Genomic DNA, 19,844 nt, shown 5'->3' on the forward strand with positions numbered 1-19,844 from the left:
AACTGTACTCAGATGCATCTCCTAAGAACAAGGACATTCTCCTATATAACCACAATTCAATGATCGTACATGGGAAATTGAATATTGATATAATACTATTATCTAAAATATTCAGATTCTGGGACTTCCCTGGTGGCGCAGTGGTTAAGACTCCATGCTCCCAATGCAGGATGCCTGGGTTCAATCCCTGGTCAGGGAACTAGATCCCACATGCATGCCACAACTAAGAGTTCACATGCCACAACTAAGGAGCCCTCCTGCCACAACTTAGGAGCCCATGTGCTGCAACTAACGAGCTGGCGAGCCTCAACTAAGGAGCCCATCTGCCGCAACTAAAGACCCAGCACAACCAAATAAATAAATATTTTTTAAAATAAATAAAATAAAATATTCAGATTCTGGGGCTTCCCTGGTGGCGCAGTGGTTGAGAATCTGCCTGCCGATGCAGGGGACACGGGTTCGAGCCCTTGTCTGGGAAGATCCCACATGCCGTGGAGCGGCTGGGCCCGTGAGCCACAACTACTGAGCCTGCGCGTCTGGAGCCTGTGCTCCGCAACGCGAGAGGCCGCGACAGTGAGAGGCCCGCGCATCGCGATGAAGAGTGGCCCCCGCTCGCTGCAACTGGAGAAAGCCCTCGCACAGAAACGAAGACCCAACACAGCCAAAAATAAATAAATAAATAAATAAATTTATTTAAAAAAAAAAATTCAGATTCCTCCAAATTCTAATCTCCCCAAGTGTCCCAATAAGGCCTTTACCACTTCCCCCATGCCTCACCCAATACAGGATCCAACCAAGAATTGTAAATTCAGTCAGTTGCCATGTCTCTCTACTTTACAGGTTAAGAATAATTTTTAAAAAAAAAATTTTTTTTTTTTACTTTTCTATTGTGTACTTTCTAGTGTTTTTCTAATGGACATGGAACACTTCTGTTAAGAATAAAAATAGGAGTCCAAACAACTGGACTGTGGCTATGAAACCCCAAAGTCATGTTCTGGGTCCCAGCTGAATGCGGCAGCTTCCCCAGACACAGCAGGGCTGGCCAAGGGGAAGCTGACAGTCCTCCTTAGCTTGAGGGAGAGCTGGGGCCAAGCCCCCTTCTCTCTACAAGATTCTGAATCTGCAGGAGTCAACATGCAGGCCTAGAATCAAGATCCCGTGAGAAACTGGCCACCTCCTTACCTGCACAGGCGGGGGGCCCTGGGGCATGGGCTGGTCCAGGGATGTGAAGGCCGACATGGCAGACATGAGCACGTCATCGCTTACCAAGATGTTCCCCTGCACCAGGGTCTGGATCAGTGGGGATGGGGGCACGGTAATGTACGTGGAGATCTGGACAGTGAGAGAGAGAGAGAGAGAGAGGAAGGGAGAGAAAGGGAGAGAAAGAACATGTCTGAGGCTGTGGAAGAAAGCAGATGGCATGATGCAAAAGATCTGGGTTCTGGAGTCCCACAGACCTGGATTCTATTTCCACTTCTGCTACTTCTCCCTGCCATGTGACCCTGGGAAAGTCATTCCACCTCTCTCAACCTCCATTTCCTCATCTATCAAACAAGGAGAATAAGTCACACCTCCATGTAAGGCATATACCCTGTGACCCAGCAACAATCCTTCCGGGCCTCTCTCCTAGAGAATCACTCACACCTGTCCACAGGGAGTCCACAGAAAAAGAGTACTCTGCACAGCCTTGTTTCTAATAGTGAAAAACTGGAAGTAACCTTGATGTCCATCAATAGGAGAATAGATCAAAAAATACAATATAGTCATGGATAGAATACTATAGAGAGCAAGTAAGAGGTATTGCATGGAAAATCAAATTATATAATAACATGTACATTATATATTCTCATCTTTAAAAATCTAAAACAATACTACTATGTAATTCCTGTGAGTACTTAAGAAAGCATGTGAAAGTATAATAATATGCTCTCAGGTTAACAGCAAGGATGAAAGGCAGACCTTACAAGAGGGTGTCAAACATGCAGTGACTATTCCTGTCGGTAGATGTAAAGCGTGTTTTGTTTTGTTTATTTGTTGCCTTTCTTTCCTGGCATCTTCCTAAGTCGTCTGTCTGCAGGACCCCTGGGGACAGCAGCAACTGGGCCCCTGAACCCAGAGTTCCTGCTCAAACAGGATGTCCTTGCCCTCAACCAAGCAAGGACAACCCAGGCAGTTTAGGGACACACCCCATGTCACGGCCAGGAAAGGCAGTGACATGTATTTTTACAATGTCACATGCATTAGGCTGAGACAAAAAATGGGAAATCATTTCCATGTCCATCCAACTCACTTAGGCAGAGGGATTCGTGTTTGCCCATTACCAACCGACTGTGTTTTAAAGTTTTTTCCTTGCCCAGGACTGGAAGAATTTCCCTCTCTCCTACGGAAAAAAAAAAAAGGGAGTGGGGGGAGAGGGAACATTTTCTACTAACAAAACTCATAATCAAGGAGTGAGAAAACGACTGCTCTGTGTTAGAAGATGTCTATGGTAACTTGAAAAGTTTAAACGTACATGTCCTATGGATCTGGAGGTGAACGCTTTTATCTTGATGGCAGGAATTATGTCTATACAATGGGTGAAGATAATGTTTTAGAGGAATAAGGAGACAAGAAGAAGCCAGAGGGAAACCTGACCCCGTGACCTGGCATCCTGGGACATGCCCAGTCCCCTTTATAAGGAGTCTTTAATCCCTCTGAGCTCCCACCCAGGGTGTCTTTGCTCCAGAACTGTGTTCCTGACTGAGAACTCTGCAAGCTTCTCCAGATACCCCCAGCCTGCCCTGTGACCTCCAGACTTGTATATCTGTCTGCACCTTCACTGCCTCCACTTAAAGGTCCAATGGGCATCTCAAATTCAACATGAGCAGCTGAACTCCTGACATCCCCCCCAAAACCTTCTCCTTGTTGTTTTCCCCACTTCGGTTAATGGCAACTCCAACTCTGGCCATCCTTGACTCCTCTTAATCTCACACCCTACATCCAATCCATCCACAAGCTCTGTCAGCTCCACCTTCAAAATATTTCAAAAATCTCACCCCTTCTCTCCACCTCCACTGCCACTATCCTGGTCAAGCCACCACCACCCATTGTCTGGATTTGTACAGTAGCACCCTAATCAGTCTCCTGGATTTCTCTCTTGACTCCCATCAAAATCTACTGTCTACAGCAGCTACAGTGACCTAGTTAAAGTGTAAATCAGACTATATCCCTCTTCTGCTCAGAACCCTCCAATGGCTCCCATCTCATGCAGAGTAAAAGCCCACAGACCGATACGATTTGCCAGGATCCCCCTATTGCCTCTCTGACCTTATCACCTCTCACCCTCCTCACTCACTCACTCAGCTCTAGCCACTCTCACCTCCTTGCTGTTCCTGGAATAAAGCCAGCACACTTCCGCCTCAGGGCCTTTGCACTTGCTGATCCGGCCCCCTGGAATATTCGTCCCCAAAGTAGCTTCATGACTATTTCTCACCTCCCTAAGTCTCTGCACAAATGTCACCTCTTCACAGAGCTCATCCCAGAGCACCACATACAAAAGGGCAAAACCTCCCATCCCTGTCTTGACATCCCCTATCTCTCTGCACTTATCCTGGGAAAAGTACATCTCTACACATCTGTTTGGGTACTATCTATCTCACTCAATGCCATGAAGGCAGTGACCTGGTCTGTTTGTCCACCCCTGTACCCCCAGTGCCCACACAGTGGCTGACACACAGTGGGTACTCAAGAAAGACTTGACTAGATAAATGAACAAACGAATGGATAAATACCTGGCGATTGGCAGGAGGCGGGGCCTGCTGGACTGCTGTGGGTGCTGCCGAAGGTGTGTAGATGCTGTTGGTAGCCAGTGAGACTGTGGCCAGGGGCGGGGCACTCCCCTGGCACTGTTCCCGCTTGTGGGTCATAAACGCTGGCAGCGAGTTGAACTGCTTCTTACACTTCCCGCAGAGAAAGACATCCTCATCATCTAGGGGTCATGCCCACAGAGCAGCAGAGGGAGGGAAATAACGAAAAAAAGCAAGAAAAAAGGAGGGGGCATCACAGTGAGAATGGGAGGCCCGTGGCTGGACCATGAGAAAGGCAAACTAACGGCATTCCATGACTCGACGTGTGAGGGTCAAGCATCAACTCTGTGCTTCCTACGAGCTTTCAAACCACGCTGGCACCTGCGGGAATATCCAGCCAGGTTCACCCAGGAATCAAAAATTAGAAATCAGGAAATCGTAAGGTGGGTTCGCTTCAAAGTTGAGACATTCAGAATCTTTATCCTGCCTGAATTTATTCACCAGTCCCCAGATGGGCTGCATGATCACACTCCTCAGTGCCCTTGCATCCCCTGTCCTCCCTGCCAAGCTGCCTCTCTCAGAACAACTCATTCTGCAAGGCTCAGCTCAGACGTCACCTCCTCCAGGAAGCCCTCCTCAAGAGTGTTCACATTCCTTCCTCTGGGCAAGCCTCTCTTATCACATTTTTCCCATCACCACCATATTTCCTAAGGGAAGGAAATATCTCTTATTTATCATCATAACTACAATATTTTCTGGGCACATAAGAGGCCTTCAGTGGATGTCTGCTGAATGCATGAAAAACTAAATCAATGATTAGCTACAGTTAACACCATCCATGATTGAAGGCCCACCACAGGCCATGCACTGTACCAAGTTCTTGATATGTTGTGGCAGAAATGTCTAATTGTCATTCAATATTCACTCTTCCTTCTTAAAAAGTAATATAAATTTTAGTGAGAAACATGGCCATCTAGTTAAAGACCATATTTCCCAGACTTTTTTGCAGCTAGACATGTCATGTGACTGAATTCTGACCAATAGGAGAAGAGGAGAAGTATACTGCCTACACAACTTCCTCCTAAAAGGAAGGGGTATGACTTCTACTTCCTTCTTTCTTCCCTTCCTGTTGGCTGGAGTGTGGAAATGAAAGTGGGAGGTTGGAGCAGCCATCTTGGACCGCATGCTGAGAGCAGCAGAGCCATATGAAAGAAGGGGTCTGAGTCATCAGGACTTCATGCAACAAAGAAATAAACTTTAATCTTGTACAAACTACAAGAAACTTGCATTTCTTATTTATGACAGCTAAAACCGAATCCCAAGTACCCTCACAAGATTCCTATGAGGTAGGACTATTATCCCCATTTTACAGATGTGGAAACTGAGGGCACAGAGAGGTTAACTCACTTGCCTAAGGTCACAGAGCCAAACTATGGGAACAAGGATTCAAACTCAGGTGTGTGTCTCTCTGTCCCCAACATGGTTCCCAAGTACTCAAAAATATTTGTAGAATGAATGGATGAACACACAGACTCACACAGGGTTCTAAAGGAAGTTCCTTGCCCTCTCTGTGTCGCAAGGGCCTGGGCTGTAAATTGGAGAGATTCATGCTTAGCCTCATTGAGGGGAAGCTGAGAAATGACTTTGGGTCAAAGGTACAAGCATTGCTAAGCATCGGGGCTCCTAGTCATTCTCTGTCATGATCCCCACATTCACTAAGTGACTGAAAAAGACTGTCCTCAGAGCTAAGCAGAGAAAAGTCTGAGCCTGAAGATCCAGGCTGGGAGGAAGGGGAGAGGCTTCAGACATGAGAGAACAACCTGGGAACCACAGTGGGCAGTTCACTCCCACACCCCCTCATCAGCCCCACCTGTTTTCACAGGAAGCTACTTACCCTTCCCACTGGTGAACCTGAGCAGATACTCACCCAGTGGCTGGATAGCAGGGGGTGCATTGACGCTCTGGCCTGTTGGATCAGGAACTGCTCCTTGGCCATCCAACAGTGACTGGACAGCTAGGACAGTCTGATTGTCCATTCCTGAAGAAAGAAAAGCAGCCTTTCTGGAAGGTGGGCCCAGCATCCTGCTCTGACTTCACCCTTACAAGCCAGACCCATTGCAAGGCCCCCATGGCAAAAATGTCTGTCTGTGCCCTGATATGCTTTCTCTCCAACTTCTATTGGAATAGAACCCAAGATTTTTGTCTGGGAACATGGCCCCAGAATAAAGATTACACTTCCCAGCCACTCTTGCAGCTAGAGAATGTCTAAGTTCTGGTCAACAGGAGCTTTGGGGAAGTTTTCTTAAAAGCTGCCCGGTATGTGACCCCCTTCTTTGTCCGATCCTCCATCCTGCTTCCTAGAACAAGAAGATGATGGTGGGAACTCTAGCCACCATCCCAGATCATGAGGACAAGGGCACTACAGGGCAAAAGACTGGAAAGATTCTGGGTCTCTGAGGACCTTGTAGAACACAGCCACTGTCACAGCTCTAGACTGCCTTTTTCTGGACTCCCACATGAGAGAAATAAACTTCTAGCCTGTTTAAGCCACTGCTAGGTTGGGCTTCTCTCTTACTCATGGCTGAGTCTAATCCGAAATGCAAAAACCCCTCTGGAAATCATGTTACTAAGTCTTCCCCATCCACACCCTACAAATCCCACAAATCTGTTTGCACTTGGGCTTGTCTTGTTTTCCAAGGTGTGCTTATTTTTTCAGTTCCTCAATAAACAGCGTAATCTGGATTGTGGTCGGGGGGACTCTTGAGAAGCTGACTACGTCCATGTTTTCCAACCAGTTGTCACTGTTGAGGTTCTCAGTAGCACACTGTCCAGCCGTGTCACCAGCTGGAAGACAGGCCTCCTCACATCTAAGTGGCCACCAAGGCACACTGCCTTCCCCCCACCCAGTAACCCAGAGGGTGCCTCCTTCTCTCTGTTCCCACAGCCAACCTCTCACCTGGACACCTGCCCCAGCTTCTACTGAAAGGCAATTAGAACCATTAGCTCCTGCAGCCAAACTGAATCCATACTTTCCCCTGTCACAATGCAGGTTGTGTGCCTCCTGAGGCCAGCCCTTCTCTCCATCTCCTCCTGCTCCTTCAGAAGCCGTTCTCCACCAGCTGGCCCATCTCACACTGTGCCCACAACTTCTCCTTCCCAGCAGCGGCTACACACACTTAGGTTTCTCTAGAATGGCCTCCCTCGAACTCATGTTCTCATCTCTCCTCCCTTCAACATCAAGCATCCGATGAGGGTTGTCTACACCCTCCATCTCCTCTGCCCACCTCCCAATCCTCCTCCACCCACTCCAGTAGGGCTTAAGCCCCCATGATTCCACCAGAATCACCAAAGACCACCTGGCAGCATCAGACATTCTTTTTTGAAACACTCCCTTCTCGGGCTCCAGGGCGCCACCCTTCCTGGGTCTTCTCCCACCTCTCTGCTCGCTCTTTCCCAGCCTCCTTTACTCTCTTCACCTGTCCATCCCCTAAATGTTTCTATTTTTGAAGGGTTCCTTCCATCTGGCTCTCTCTCCTCTCCCTCTTACACTCTCCCTGAGAATCCTCACTCGCCCTCATTTAGTTCTCCCTAATATCTGGAGTTTCAAACCTGGGGTTCACGCTCCCCCAGAAGGAGCTTCAGTAAATCTTCTATCATCTAATGCAAAACTGTATGTCAGCATTTGTGTGCAAATCTGTACGTGAATGTTCATAGCAGTTTTATTCATAATAGTAAAAAACTGGAAACAAGTCAGATGTCCTTCGGTGGGTGAACAATTAAACGAACTGCAGTACATCAATAGCACGGAGCACTGCTCAGCAATATAAAGGAGCAACCTACTGACACAAGCAACAACTTGGATGAATCTCCAGGGAATTACAATGAGTGAAAAAAGCCAATCTCAAAGGTTATATACTTTATGATTCCAATTACATGACATTCTTGAAATGATAATATTTTAGAAATGGAGAACAGATTAGTGTGGTTGCCGGACATCAGGGATGAGGAGCAGGGGAAGGAGGTAGGTGGAGCCATAAAAGGGCAACATCTTGTAGTGATAGAACTGTTCTGTATGTCGACTGGTTATAATACTATAGGATAGTTTTACAAGATGTTACATTGTGGGAAACTAAGTAAAGGATAAATGGAATCACTCTGTATTATTTCTACAACTGCACGTGAATCTACAGAAAAAAAAAGTATTTCAAAATAAAAAGTTTAATTTAAAAAAAATATTGGGGGCTTCCCTGGTAGCGCAGTGGTTAAGAATCCGCCTGCCAATGCAGGGGACACGGGTTCGAGCCCTGGTCCGGGAAGATCCCACATGCCGCGGAGCAACTAAGCCCGTGCACCACGACTACTGAGCCTGCGGTCTAGAGCCCATGAGCCACAACTACTGAAGCCTGCGTGCCTAGAGCCCATGCTCCGCAACAAGAGAAGCCACCACAATGAGAAGCCTGCACACCGCTATGAAGCGTAGCCCCTGCTCCCTGCAACTGGAGAAAAAGCCCACGCAGCAATGAAGACCCAACGCAGCCAAAAATAAATAAATAAATTTATTTTAAAAAATATATTGGGACTTCCCTGGTGGTCCAGCCTGGGTAGGACTCTGTGCTCCCAATGCGGGGGGCCCGGGTTCGATCCCTGGTCGGGGGAGCTAAATCCCACATGCATGCTGCAACTAAGATGCTGCATGCTGCAACTAAAACCCGGTGCAGCCAAAATAAATCAATGACTATTTTTTTTTTAAATAAAATAAAAAATACTGCCTGTCAAAACTATGGAGACAATAAAAAGATTAGTGGTTGCCGGGGGTGGGGGGAGGGATGAATAGGCAGAGCACAGAGGATTTTTAGGTCAGTGAAAATACTCTATATGATAATATTACAATGATGGATATATGTCATTATACAATTGTCCAATAGAATGTACACCACCAAGAGTGAAACTTAAGATAAATTATGGACTTCGGGTGGTTATGATGTGTCAATGCAGGTTCATCCTTGGTAACAAATGTACCACTCTGATGAGTTACGTTGATTAAAGGGGAGGTTATGAATGTGTAGGATCAAAGGTATACAGAAAGTCTCTGTACCCTCCTCTCAACTGTGCAAACCTAAAACTGCTCTAAAAAAATTAAGTCTTTGAAAAAAATGCTGTCTATGTAAAACTCAAACCAAATGTGTCATTCCCCATCCCTAAGTTTGTTCCTCTCCTAGTAATCCTCATCAATAAGAACAGGGCACCACTGTCCACCCAGCTAAAGCCCCTGGGGCACCCCCTGATTCTTCCCTTAACCTATCTCCCTTCACACCCTGATTTCCGGTCCTTCAGCAAGTCTAGCCTATTCTGTCTCCCAAATATTTCTCAGATCCACTTTTCCTCCATCCCCATAGCTGTCCCCAGAGCCCAGGCCACCATCAGTTCCCAGCAGGACAGCCGCAGTGGTCTCACCTCCCCACGGCCACTCTGACCCCTCCTGTCTGTTCTCAGAGCAGCCAGGGTGAACTTTATAAAACATACGTTAGCTTGTGCAGCTCCCCTGCTGAAAACCGTTTCTTAGTTCCACACTGATGCCAAGATAAAGTTCAGAAGCCTCATCTCTAGCTGCTCACATGAACTTCTGTGAATCCTAGACCTCTCTCCCCAACAGGGCTTTGCAAATGCAGTCCCCACTGCCTGGGTCATCTCTGGATCCCCACAGTTCTGCTGCCCTTCTCCTAGCCCAGCGCACATCACACAGTCCCAGGAACTGATTTTTCCTTTACCTTCTTCATCACTCAATACAGGAACACATTCTTGTAGTGAAAATTCAAACACTGAGGAAGTCCATGAACCTAGAGAGAAAGCAGGCCTCACACCATCCTGTTAGCCTCCCAGAGGGAGCCACCAATGACCCTGGCCTTCCACATCCATCACCCGTCACAGCACTGAACACCAGCTGAGGTCATCTTTACTGTTTCCCTTTTCTATAATTCTATAATTTCTACATCCCTTACCAACGAGTATTCCTGAAACTTAACCTTCCCAGATGTGGGGAGGATTACACATTTCGTGGTGAGAGAGCTGATCCTCCAAGATGTTAAGAGACACAGCTGAGACCTCCTGGGGAGTTGCAGGACTCAAAGCCTCAGCCACATACCACTGGTCCAGCCTACTTTCAGCTTGCACTCTAATTATGTGTATACTCATCTCATCCTTCCAAGAGCATTCTTGGGTCTGTATCCCCCCAGCATCAACTCTGTGCCATGGCCCTGAATTCTCTGAGGCTTCCTTTCCAACTCCTAGCAAGTGCACATGGAGGCTCTCAGTATTTACCTGCCTCCAAAGCTCACAATTCCCAGATCCTGAGGACCATTCACATCCTAGGATCTCGCAGAGCATGGGACAACCACTCGGTGCGCTGTTTGCTGGTTTGGGTCTGGTAACTCGGCGTCCCGGCCAACCACACCGTTGGCACCCATCCTTTCTTGGTCTGGGTTTATAATACTCTGCACCCCGTAATGGTGCACAAAGTAGGCACCCCGTGTTTGCTGGTTTCGGTCCAAGGCCTGGCCTTGCACACAGGTGGCGCCGATCCTTTCCTGGTCTGAACTGAAGACACTATGTCAGAGCGCGAGGCACACAGTTGGCGCTCAATACAAGTTCTTAATGGTCAGGACCCCTGGCTCAGCCCCTCGCCCCCGCAGCCGCTGCTGCACCACGGTCCCCCTGGATGCAGCCCTCCCCAGCCCTCGCGTCCGCGGTGCAGCCACGCTCGCCTCGCGGTTCCCGGCCTGGCCTGCATCACCATCCCCCGGCTGTTCCCTCCAGAAAACTGCCCCCCAGGCCCAACCGCGCGCCGCCCGGGCCCTGGCGGCGGCAGCTGTTCCGGTCCGAGGCTCCCCTCCCGCTGCGCCAGCCGTCCACGGCTGTTCCGCTCTCGGTGCTCTCCCCCAGGGCCTTCTCTCTCTCGCTGTGCCTGTCCGGTTGCACGCACCACCCCACCCCCACCACCCGCCGCCGCAGCTGCCGCCGGGCCTAGGCGCCCGCGGCTGTTCCGGTCCCAAGATGCACCCCCCACCACCACTGAGCCTCAACTCCGCTTCTGTTCAGGCCTCACTGCTCCCCCACCCCTGCCGACCTCCGCTCCCGCGGCTGTTCCCATCCGTGGCCCTCCCGCCCCACTGGCTGTTCCGGCCCGGCGCCCTCCGCCCCGCAGGCGCCACGCGCCCTGGGCCCCGCGCTGCGAGTTCACGGCGGGAGGGGGCGCAAGGCGGAACAGCCGCCTCCCCAGTCCCCGCCGCCGCTCACCCTCCAGGGCCTCGAAGATCGTCTGCGCCATTTTGGAGCCGCCGCTGCTGGAGCCCGAAGCCGGGCTGCGCGAGCATTGTGGGAGCCGTGGTGGCGGCGGCGGCGGCGGCGGCGGAGCCGCTAGGGGGCGCCCTCCTTCCTCCTCGGAGCCCCTCCACCATCCCAGAAAACCAGGAATGGCTCGTGGGACCCCCAGCATCCCGGGGTTCCCCCAGCCCCACCTGGATAACCCAGTTATTGGACACGTGGACCCCTATCCCTGCAGTATTTTGATACCAACCAGGGTTCTTGGCTTTCCCCAATGAATAGAAGTTGACTAGAGGCCAGATAAGAAATTCAGGCAAGGCTTTATTGGGGCCCTTGCTGCAGCAGGGGGGAGGGAGAGCAAACGACAGGTTCCCTTGCTTGCTTGCTGAGGGGGGGCAAGCTTGTTCCTTATATGGCGTGAAGGTAGGGGTGTGTCCAGGGGTCAGGTGGAGGGGTGGCTTAGGGGTTTCGTCCACCCCTTAGGTTGTATTGTGTGCAGGGGGACATGTGCAGTACCCTGCTTTTGCTCCCAACACCCAGTTTTTGTTCCTGGTTCTTCACAAATGGCAGTTGGGTTTTGTTGTCTTTTTGTATCTTTTGGGTCCAGAATTTACCCCAGCCGTGCATGCATGCACACAGTTATTTTTAGTCCCATATAGTTTCTTTGTATTTTGTTGCTCGGGGAGACGTGTGTCCAGGTGCAAGCATTGCAGCATTGCAGCAAAGGGTCCCAGGTCCCAGCCTGTCTCAATTTGAACCCCTAACTCTGCGCACTGACCCCCATCCCTATTGCACACAGGCACCTCCCAACCCTGTTTTCTGGACCTGACTCCAACTCTGTGATACAGACCTGTCCAACTGCCTGAGACCCCCAACTCTGCAAAAGGGACTGAATATTCCCACTGTACACAGTGTAACAGGGAAGAGCAAAATCTGACTCCATGTTGGATCTGTATCTTTTACTTTAACCTTTGCTTTTGGATGCTTTTGTTACTGTCATCACTAAGAGGATGCTGTCTATAGCTGTAAGCATACATAATGGCTTACCTCGGGGAACCCTGCCCCTCTGCCTGAATGTTAAAGTGCCTTTGTTCAGCTCACAGGAAGACATTCAGACCCTACCCACCTGTGAATGGCCACAGAAAAGAAGAAATTAACACATCCCCTCTCCAATTCTGGCCAAGCCATGAGATAGTTTGCAAGACTTATGGCCTTTTTACTTTACTTCCTCACCTCCTCCCCCTCTCTGTTCTATAAAAGAAACTGGCATACAGACCCCGATAAGATGCTATTCTGGGACGTTAGTGTGGTGGTCCGAGCGCTGGTTGGAAAAGAATTTCCAGACACAAGGCAGAATGTGAGGAAGGTAGAGTTTCTTAAAGAGAAGGGTCGCTGCAAGAACAGCGGGCTGACTTCCTGGTAGCCAGGGAAAGTCGACAATAAGCATGGGTTGCCTGTCTGTTTTTATAGCCAGGGAACCTGCAAGTCATCTGCTGACTGGACAGAGTATGTATACTTTCAGTGTGCTGAGCGGGAGAAAAATGGGGCAAATGTCTTTCCTTATATGGGATGGGAAAGGGACAGGGCATGCAGCTTGGGAGGGCTCTGGGACATTGCAATGGTCGCACTGTGACAGAGTGATAGGAGTCCTGTAACTCTTTGTTCTGGCAATATTGGCCCTTTGAATTTATCTTGTTCTTTGTCCTTGGAGCACACCACAGTTAGTCCGCCATCTTCTCGGGTGCCCAGCTTTCTGAATAAAGTCGCTATTCCTTGCCTCAGCACCTCGTCTCCCGATCATTGGCCTGTCGTGCGGCGAGCAGACCGAGCTTGGATTCGGTAACAACAGTACCCCCGCCTTTGCAACACCAACCCCCACTCCCATCTCACCTGGACCACTCAACTCGGTCGCAAGGACCCCCATCTCCACCAAATACAGGACTCCTGCCCCAGCTGTGCAGCATGGATTCCCATCCCTTGTCATAAACTTCTCATTCCCCCTCCCACAGTGACCACCATCTCGACCTATTGGGAGCCACCAGCCTCTCCTCACATGACTCCCATCTCTGCCTGGTCTTAATCCCCCATCATCTCAGAGATTCCTCTTGGCTGTTACGTAACCCCCCCATTTCCACCCTCTAGGAACCTCCATTTCCTCTTCCCACAGACCTTCATCCCTGCCTCTCGGGGACCCCATTTCTGTTACATAAACCCCCAATATCCACCTCAGCAACCCCCAGCCCAGCCTCACTGAAAGCCCTTTCAGGTCTCTCAGGGATCCTCCTGCCCCTCATTTGGATCCCCCATCACACACAGACCCCTTTGTCATCTTCCTTTATGCTCCATCAGCCCCTCATTGAGGACTTACTATGTACCAAGTCCTATAATAGCTCCAGGAATACAGTGGTCCTTTCTCATGGAGTTAGGGGTGAGGGGGAGCAAACAGACATTAAATCTTAAAAATTGTGTAATTTTAAGGTGTGATGTAGTTTCAAAGAAGTACATTTGGGCCACAAGGAAGAGTTGGGGTGTGCATGGGAAGGAGAGGGGAACCATGGAGGTGCCAACAATCATGATCTCTCCCACGAGCACAGCCATATCCTCCTCAACTGGACTACCACGTTGACTCTAAACATTCTCATTGGTTTTTTTTTTTTAATAATTATTTTAGCCTCATCCAAAGCAACCATCACAAAAATCACAGTTTTCATTTTCTTATATTCACTACATATATAACTCCTAAAATTAAAAAATATATATCTGTTCCAATAAGCTCCACTGTCATTGTAGGACACTGCTAGCCGCTGTTCCTGATAAATTGCCTCAAAGACCCTCTGCCTAAAGGTGCATTTCTACCACGAACCCCCTATCCTGTTCTGAACACCACTCCCCCCCACCACCAGCACCCTTCCCCTTCCTATTCCCCCCCTTGCACAGCTAGCTCTGAGCAAATGTCCCCCACAGAGAACCCACCCCCTCTCCCAGACTCCATGCCCCACCTCTTTTCCTGGGAACCTTTGAGACCCAGGGCCCACTTCGAGCCCCCCTTCCCATTGCCTGTCTGGCAAGAGTAAGGTCAGAGTTCCCTCCTCCCTGTCTTCTTTTAACGTCCCCATTGATCCAGTGGCCACAGATTCTCATCATGTCTTCTCGGCAAGAGTTTCTCAATATAACTTTCTTATGTTTTTTAAATTATTCAAGTAATATATTAATACATTCACATTCATTTAATTAACTTAAAAATAGGTATTGAGCACCTATTGTAGGCTAGACACTGTTCTAGATGCTAGGGATGCAGCCATGAATGAAAAGACAAAAATCCTTGCCTTCATGGAGTCATAGTGAGATGCAAGTGAGATGGGCTATAAGCAAGAAAAAAAAGGAGACATGTTCTATGACTTTAAGTATTTTTTTCTGGGAGGAGGGGAAGCTACTTTAGACAGGTCAGGGAAGGCCTCTCTGAGGAGGCTGACCTGAAAAATGAGATGGGATCAGATGGACAAAAGGGAACAAAAAGGCAGAGCTTATTAGCTTTATCATCTCGGGCAAGTGCAAAGGCTCTGAGGCCAAAATGAAAGGAAGCCGAGGACTGTAAAGGGGCAACTGAGGATAATAAGCAATGTATGGGAACAGGAGGATGAGGTTGGAGAGATAGACAGGGCCGCTCTGAGGGTGTGGGTTGTTTTTTTTTTTAAGGGCTAAAGTATCAATTATTTCTCTGGCTGTAATACTCTCACAAATTTAAGTATGAGTCAAAATGATGTGTCATTTAGAATTACATTAGGTTACTTGTAAAAACTTTGTAACCACTAAAGGGCTGACATCCAGATATATTCATATTAAGTATAGAGATGTGGGCTTTGATTAAAGTCTCTTGAGTAGAAAGAGAAAATAATTTATGATCCTTTTTTTGACATTGGTTACTGCTTTTACTTTACATTGTACATGACTGGTCTTGCAGAAATATAACCGTGAAGAGGCCTGGTCTTCACATAGGATACCCGAGCTGTTCTGCATCAAATTCCTCCAAGAAATTCTCTAATCATTATTCCCCTCCCTTTCAATCTGATGTCTATTATTATGTATTTATTCATCCCTTACTCTGGACCAGACACTGTATCAGAGGGTGTGGGTTTTATTCTGAGGGTGATGGATTAAAAGATTCCACTAATCCAGACCTTGGAAGCTTTCCATGTACAGACAGTTCTTGACCTGCAATGGCTCAACTTATGATTTTTTAACTTTACAGTGGTTTGACAGTGATAAGCATTCAGTAGAAAAACTTTGAATTGTGATCTTTTCCCAGGCTAGCGATCTGTAATGATGCTGGGCAGCGGCAGCGAGCCACAGCTCCCGGTCAACCGTGCAGTCACAAGGCTGAACAACCAATACACTTACAACCGTTCTGCTCCCAGACAACCATTCTGCTTTTCACTTTAGTGCAGTATGCAATAGATTACATGAGACATCCAACACATTATTATAAAATAGGCTTGGTGTTAGATGATTTTGTCCAACTGTAAACTAATGTAAGTGTTCTGAGCACGTTTAAGGTAGGCTACGCTTAGCCATGATATTCATTAGGTTAGGTGTTTCGACTTAATGATATTTTCCACCATCGATGGGTTTATCCAGGTGTAACCCCATCGTAAGTCCAAGGAAGGGCAGGGCTGTATTTTGATACATGCAGTTGCATATACACATGTTGATTTTTATCTGCTCTTCAGGCCTTTGCACATGCTGTTCTCTCTTACTAAAATGCTGTTCTCCCACCCCTACCCCTATCATGTGATACTCTTCAGCCATTGGAAGTTCCCCTTTTCTCTACCTCCTCAATAGGGAGCCCTCTAAGCGGAAGTGCTTCATCCATTCTGGTTGGATGGAGGCAACCATCAGAGCTTGGCACAGAGGCAACATGGGAAATGCTTGTTGACTGACTACTTGACGGATGGAACAACTGAATGAGCTTTCAGGGATATAGACCCTACCTCCAGCAGGCTCTCCAGACAGGCTACCCCCTGCTCCAAACTTTCCACTCACCTCCATCTCTTCCTCCACCAAAATCTATCAGTCCTATGTCACATTCCCTTAGGGCCAGCACGTTGGCACTGAACCGAATCCAGTCACAGTTCAGAGACTCCTGTGGTAAATAATGTGGCAATTCCAGGGGTGGAGCCAAGCAGGGAAGAAGGAAAGTCTGGGAAATGCCCAGTGTTCCCATTCACAGTGAGTGCACCAGCCACCCTAGAAAAGTTAACATCTCCATGGTGAGGGGAGAAATCATGAGCAGCTTCAACCAGACTCCCAGCCTTAAGTGGAAGAAACTAAGGACACACAAAGCAACGCTGGACCCTGACATCTTGTTAGGTTCATTGGTATAGGTAGGAGGCAGCAAAGTGTGGTGGTTGTTATGGGGTGAATTGTGCCCCCCACCATTCATATGTTGATATCTTAATCCCTACTACTCAGACAGTGTTTGGAGAGAGGGCCTTTAAAGAGGTAATTAAGGTTAAGTGAGGGCACATAGGTGGGCCTTAATCCAATATGACGGGTGTTCTTAAAAGAAGAGGGGATTTGGATGTACACATAGACGGAGGGGTGACCATGAGAGGACACAGTGAGAAGGCAGCCATCTGCAAGCCAAGGAGAGATGCCTCAAAAGAAAGCAAACCAAAAAAAAAAAAAAAAGAAAGAAAGCAAACCTACAGACACCTTGATCTTGGACTTCTAGCCTCCAGAGTTGTGAGAAAATAAACGTCTGTTGTTTAAGCCACCCAGTTCATGGTATTTTGTTATGGAGGCCCTAGCAAATGAATACAGTGGCTAAGATCAAAGATTCTGGAGCAAGGGGCTGAATTCCAATCCGGGATCCATCACTTATTAGCAAAATCATCTTAAGCAAGTTATTTTGTTTCTCTGCCTTAGTTCCCATCAGTTAAGTGGGCATAATTATAGTACCTACCTCATACGGTTGCTATGAGAATGAAATGGTTAATAAAGCACTTAGGAAACAACTCCTGACATACACTTAATAATCTGTAGGTGCTCATTAAATAAATAAATTCAATTTCACTGGGCAAAGTGAAGAAATAGGCCAAACCCTGAGGAACTCAGAGTTATATACCATTAAAAAGGATCACCAGGGGGCTTCCCTGGTGGCGCAGTGGTTGAGAATCTGCCTGCTAATGCAGGGCACACGGGTTCGAGCCCTGGTCTGGGAAGATCCCACATGCCGCGGAACAACTAAGCCCGTGTGCCACAACTACTGAGCCTGCGCGTCTAGAGCCTGTGCTCCCAACAAGAGAGGCCGCGATAGTGAGAGGCCCGCGCACTGCGATGAAGAGTGGCCCCCGCTTGCCACAACTAGAGAAAGCCCTCGCACAGAAACGAAGACCCAACACAGCCGAAAATAAATTAATTAAAAAGGGTCACCAGGGGACTTCCCTGGCGGTCCAGTGGTTAAGACTCTGCGCTTCCAATGCCAGGGGTGCGGGTTCAATCCCTGGTCAGGGAACTAAGATCCCACATGCTGTGAGGTGCAGCCGAAAAAGTATTTTAAAAGGTGGGGGGGGCACCAGGCAATGGTAAGTGTTCCCATATGGTGACTCTTTACCCTGGGCTCCCTGAGGGCAGAAATTTCTTAATATCTGTGAGAAAGGGCTTAGCAAAAGAGTGCACCCAGGAAGTACTTGCCGAACCAAATAGTTTCGAAATATCCTTTCCTAATGCTCGGCCATGTGTCAGGGATTGGTGACTGATTCTTCATGGGAGTATCAGGTGATGTTTCTAGAAGTTCTGTTTGGTTCCTTTTCAAATTTTCCATGTTTAAAAAAAAATAATTTTCTGTTTTCTGTAGCTAGTTTCTAACTTTAAATCTTGTAGGCACAATTTTTTAAAACCTGTGGCTGTGAATTACAGTACCTGAAGTCTGTGTTTATCTGTTCCTCCCATCTGTTGTATCTATTTTTTCTTCATGAAGTCTTGGGTTCCTAGTTATCTCTGACTGTGTGCTGGTCTCACCTTGAAAAATTATTTGTGGTGGTTCCCTGAAGGCAAAGATATTGATAAATGTGCCCTCTTCAGAGAGACTTTGCATTTGCTTTTGTCAAAGTTTTGGGGGCACTTCCACTCACTTCCAATGATAACTAGGGGCAATCCAGTTGTTACTTCAAACTAGGTTCCCAGTTTATGGCTTGAGAATTCTTGGGCTACTGGGCTCTACTCCCTGGGGCACAAAAGGACTCATCAATGGTCACAACTCCCTAAGAAAGAGCTTTAAAATATTCCCCTTTCCTTTTCCTCCAACTGTTCTGCTCAGTATCAAGGCAACCTTTTCTGAACTCCCTTGGGGCTCGTGGTGTGGAGTGTGCAGCTTCATATCACATTAAACTCGAGGGTGAGACCCTTGGGGTCTCAGCCTAATGTGAGGAGATTCTTCTATTAGACTCCCCACCTTGGACAGGCCCTAGACTTTCACTTCTGTCCCTCTTGCCCTCTGTGGTTGATGAACTGAAACCCACAGGTTCAATATTAGCAAAAGCCCTCATGTCATAAGTAGCTTTGGTGCTCCAATATTCCAATCTTCTTGTTAAATGTCTGGTTACCAGCTTTCACCTAATAATTGGCCTGAGCATTCCCCAGGCTTTTAAGCATTTCAGTGTTTTTCAGAGGATATTCTTATATTTTATCTAATGTTGCTATTTTCAGGGGGAAGATTAACTGAATAAATTAGTCCACAATTACCCCCTGCAAAAAGAAAATCCAGTTGTAATGATAAAATAGGCCCAGCATAATTCCTCCTCACTGACCTCTGACCACATCCTCTGACACTGACCCAGGCAATAATGTCACAGATAAATACCAGATGGCCCATGTACCAGGGGACACCCTCACAAATCACAGCCACCACTCAGTGTGTAACTGTTATCCAGGAACAACTCCACACAGTGACATCATACATAAATGTCACCCCTCAATGTTCTGGGAGATAACCCAGAACTGTATTGCTCAGCAAGCCTATGTTGGGCACCAGCCGTGTGCTAAGTACTGGAGTTACAGCAGAAAACAAGACAGACAAGGTTTCTGCCCTCATGGAATTTACCGTCTGGTAGGGGCAGTGGACAATGAACATGTAGCAAATAAATAATTTCAAAGAGTGTAAAGTTCTATGAAGGAAATAAAAGAGGGTAATGAGTCAGAGAGTGGGCAGTGCTACTTTAGATGGGATATCTGGGAAGACCTCTCTGAGGAGGTGGCATTTCAGCTGAAACCTGAAGGTTGAGAAGGAGCCAGCTACGGGAAGAACTTGCGGTGACGCATACGAGGCAGGGAAATCGAAGTGCAAAGGCGCTGAGGCAGGAGCGTCACGCTCGAGGAACAGCAAGGAGGCTAGTTTTGCTGGAGAGGAGTGACCTAGGAGGCAAGTGACGGGAGGAGGGGAGAGTGTGGGAATGAGGTTAGAGAGGGAAGCAGGGGCCAGATCATACAGAGCCTTCTCTTGGCTGGCCGTGGGAAGGAGTTTGGTTTTTAAGAATAAATGGAAACCCAAAGGGTGCCAAGGCATTTATGGTCTGAGAAGATCGCTATGATCAATGTTAACCAATCAGAACTGTCATGTGTAAAGATAAGGCCTGGCTCCCCGCAGTGCCACCATCTCAACTCTAGGGAGGGCAGCTCCTCTTTCAGGAAACTTCCTTCCAAGCTCCCAGGTGACACACCTCTCTCCAAGCCCGAGAGAAA

The 19,844-nt window shown here is 48.0% G+C and overlaps 1 protein-coding gene across 2 annotated transcripts in view; it reads right to left on the reverse strand.

Annotated features, from left to right (window-relative positions):
• Positions 1-16,771, reverse strand: part of ZNF341 (zinc finger protein 341) — a 56,374-nt gene extending 39,603 nt beyond the window's left edge. The window contains exons 1-4 of one of the 2 annotated variants that reach the window (XM_082358807.1): positions 11,079-16,771; positions 5,713-5,823; positions 3,771-3,967; positions 1,183-1,332 (exon numbers count right to left, since the gene is read on the reverse strand). In XM_082358807.1, the coding sequence (XP_082214933.1) occupies positions 1,183-1,332; positions 3,771-3,967; positions 5,713-5,823; positions 11,079-11,277 (657 nt within the window). In that variant the 5' untranslated portion in view covers positions 11,278-16,771. Of the gene's footprint in view, positions 1-1,182; positions 1,333-3,770; positions 3,968-5,712; positions 5,824-9,553; positions 10,458-11,078 lie in introns of those variants that run through there. The other variant, XM_082358808.1, reaches the window with a different exon arrangement.
• Positions 16,772-19,844: the final 3,073 nt, after the last annotated feature.

This window comes from Balaenoptera borealis (genome assembly GCF_965194805.1).
Source record: "Balaenoptera borealis genome assembly, chromosome: 16".
Classification (NCBI taxonomy): domain Eukaryota; kingdom Metazoa; phylum Chordata; class Mammalia; order Artiodactyla; family Balaenopteridae; genus Balaenoptera; species Balaenoptera borealis.